The sequence below is a fragment of the Sesamum indicum genome, unplaced genomic scaffold (genome assembly GCF_000512975.1).
Source record: "Sesamum indicum cultivar Zhongzhi No. 13 unplaced genomic scaffold, S_indicum_v1.0 scaffold00198, whole genome shotgun sequence".
NCBI classification, from domain to species: domain Eukaryota; kingdom Viridiplantae; phylum Streptophyta; class Magnoliopsida; order Lamiales; family Pedaliaceae; genus Sesamum; species Sesamum indicum.
The window spans coordinates 61,055-63,727 of NW_011628093.1; the positions used below are offsets into that span (position 1 = coordinate 61,055).

At 41.7% G+C, this 2,673-nt stretch overlaps 1 protein-coding gene across 1 annotated transcript; it reads right to left on the reverse strand.

The window, feature by feature from the left end:
• Positions 1-1,336: 1,336 nt before the first annotated feature.
• LOC105179750 lies at positions 1,337-2,154 on the reverse strand. The gene is made up of 2 exons (XM_011103393.2): positions 1,656-2,154; positions 1,337-1,478 (listed from the first exon to the last, which is right to left on the reverse strand). The coding sequence occupies exons 1-2, from the start codon at positions 1,844-1,846 to the stop codon at positions 1,337-1,339; spliced, it is 333 nt and encodes a 110-aa protein (XP_011101695.1). The 5' UTR covers positions 1,847-2,154.
• Between the last annotated feature and the right edge of the window lie 519 nt (positions 2,155-2,673).

The window sequence follows — 2,673 nt, forward strand, 5'->3', positions numbered from 1 at the left end:
CCTTCCCCAAAACTGTGCGAGTGCGAACGATGGGATTGCTCGCCTGTTTCCACCTCCAAACCACCTCTCCTCACTTTGTCTTCCTCGGTGGAAAACACTATTTCGCCTTCAACATTGTCCATGGCAGCCTCCGTACTCTGCCCGTCGATATCCACCACATCGTCGCCGTCAGGTTCCTCGTCGCCGGCCACCTCCGCATCGCCGGCCGGAGATTGTGAAGTTAGGGCATGAGAAGTGCATGTGTGTGAAGTTTTTGGTGTGCTAGTGTGTGAGAGAGAAAATAGAGAAAATTGAGAGTCCATTGTTTTGCACGATGGCATGTATCTTATGCAATGAAGGAATGACAGAGACACATGCACATTTATTCTTCCAATGCAGATTTAGTCGAAGATGTCTCACAGAAATTCAAAGAACAATACGGTTCTTGTGGCCCAATAGAGAGTGGAAAGATGTCATTACATGGGCTTCACGGAGATGGAGGGGTAAACACATCATCAACATGTCTTATAGAGCACTACTTGCATCATGTGTATACCACATTTGGAAGGAAAGAAACCTGAGACGATTCGATCACACCGAGAGGTAGCATTACTGATCATTGAGGACATTTTTTCGGTAAATGTAAATTTCATTAATAAAGAGTAATGGTACAGTACAACATGGTACAACATGGGATTATCAACTGGTTTCTCCCTCTACCCAAGGGATACGCCATAATCTATACAATGCTCGTGTACTGACTGACGATGCTAAGTCAACGCTAAGAATCCTCTGTCTGACGTCATTGATGATTAGTATGCTCAATGTGGCCGGTGTCCGCTCAGTATGATCAAATCTCCTCAAGTTCCTCTCCTTCCATATGTGGTAGACGCACGCCGCCAGTAGTGTACGGTAAGCTCTATTAATAATGTGCTCCCCTCTCCATTTCCGTGACGCCCATTCAATATGTGTTGCCCAATCTCTATTGGGCCAGTGAAAGCGAATCCTTCTGCGAATCTCATAAAGGCACTGACGACTAAATCTGCATTGGAAGAATAAATGTGGATGAGATTCCGTAGCTCCCTCATCGCACAGTATGCACACCCCCAGGTGAGATAGCCATGATTTGTCGGTGGTAGGTAGTTTGCCAAGGATTGCTAGCCATAAGATGAACGAATGGCGAGGAATCTTCAAGGAGCCCAAAAGTAGTGAAGACCATCCTACTTTCGGCTCGGGGTGAGTGAATAATCGGTAGAGGGCCTGAGTAGTAGGTTGCCCTTCGTCACATCTCCACACCACCCGATCCTCTCCTCCGAAAATAAGCGGTAGGTTATGTGTGATTTCCAAACATTCAAAGTCAGTGATGGTAGGCCATTGCCATTCTCTTGTTAGAAGCTGAATGAGCTGCGACCATAGAGCCACTTCGTGGTGCCCTTGAGGCCTTCCCTTTTAATATCGGACCAGGACCAGTGGCATGGTTGTCCTCACGACTATTCATCCTAAATCAAGAACCCAGCACATGTATCAACCATATAACATCTAGTTTAAGCTCAAACAAAAACATTATGCTGGACAACCAACAGCAGATGGAGTGATGTGCTAAAGATAGATCAGAAGTTTACAAGTATGCTAGTAATTTCACGAATCATACAGAAAAAGGGAGACATGCACTTTACCTAACGTTTACTCGTCCTAAGGGCCGCTCTTTAGTTGGTCCAGCAGAAAGATCCCTTGAGAGTATTGATTTTTCTTGTTCATTTTTGAAGGTTGTACGACCACTAGAACCAGCGGGAGAGGATATAGGATCTAATTTGTTACTGCCACCAGAGGCCCCTGATCTGTCAATTTCCAAGAGCGAAAGCCTCATATATTAAAACCAAACACAAACCAAAAGAGTAAAGCAAAATTGCCTCAAGTCAGAATATCAATTTGGCTTGAATAAGACCATGGTTGACTCAGTGAGTCAGAGAAAAACCAAATTTTCAGAGTCAAAGAAAGATGTACCAACAAATAACACTATAAATTGCACAACATAGATAACCTAACCTCCCTTCATAACGATTTGGCAGGAAAGTTGTGAAAATTAGCCAATGACTTCTTAATCCAGTGATGCCAAAATCATTTTTGGGAGGAACAGTGAGCACAAGGTTTCTAAAATCATGGACCTATGAATTTGTTTTAAAAGAAATATACCCAAAGAGCATAATCATTTTCAAGAGGATAGACCAACAAAATTAACTATAGTGTAATACAAAAAATTGTTCCAAATAACTTAAACAAAGTCAAGATGGTAGGTTCTTAATTGAAAGAAGGTACAACAATGATAATAAGTAAATGGACAATGGACAAATCACTCAAAATTCAGCCAAAATACTATTAATCGAAGCTTGCTTGAGCTTGGTTTGTCAACTAACAAACTACAAGTTGAACTTCTACCATAGAATGATGTTGATGCTTGGCTGAAGTCAACTTAATCTAAGAAATAGTAAATTAGTTAGAAAGCCGCCAAGCTACTTCCAGTTCAACAAATGCTCACTCCAAAGATTGGTTAACTAAAAATTAATGTTTCTCATACAGTATGTAAGCTAGTTAAAAAAGAATTTGAAACCCAAGCTTATAAATGGGTGTTCAGCTCCAATTAATTCATCCCGACTTACGTAAATGACTAAACCGGTTCAATGGTTATGCACATCT

Coding starts and splice junctions, on each gene's coding strand:
- LOC105179750 (XM_011103393.2), bottom strand. CDS start 1,846: ATGAGGCTTTCGCTCTTGGAAATTGACAGATCAGGGGCCTCTGGTGGC. Junction 1,479..1,655: donor TTAGGACGAGTAAACGTTAG/GTAAAGTGCATG, acceptor TTCTTGATTTAG/GATGAATAGTCGTGAGGACA.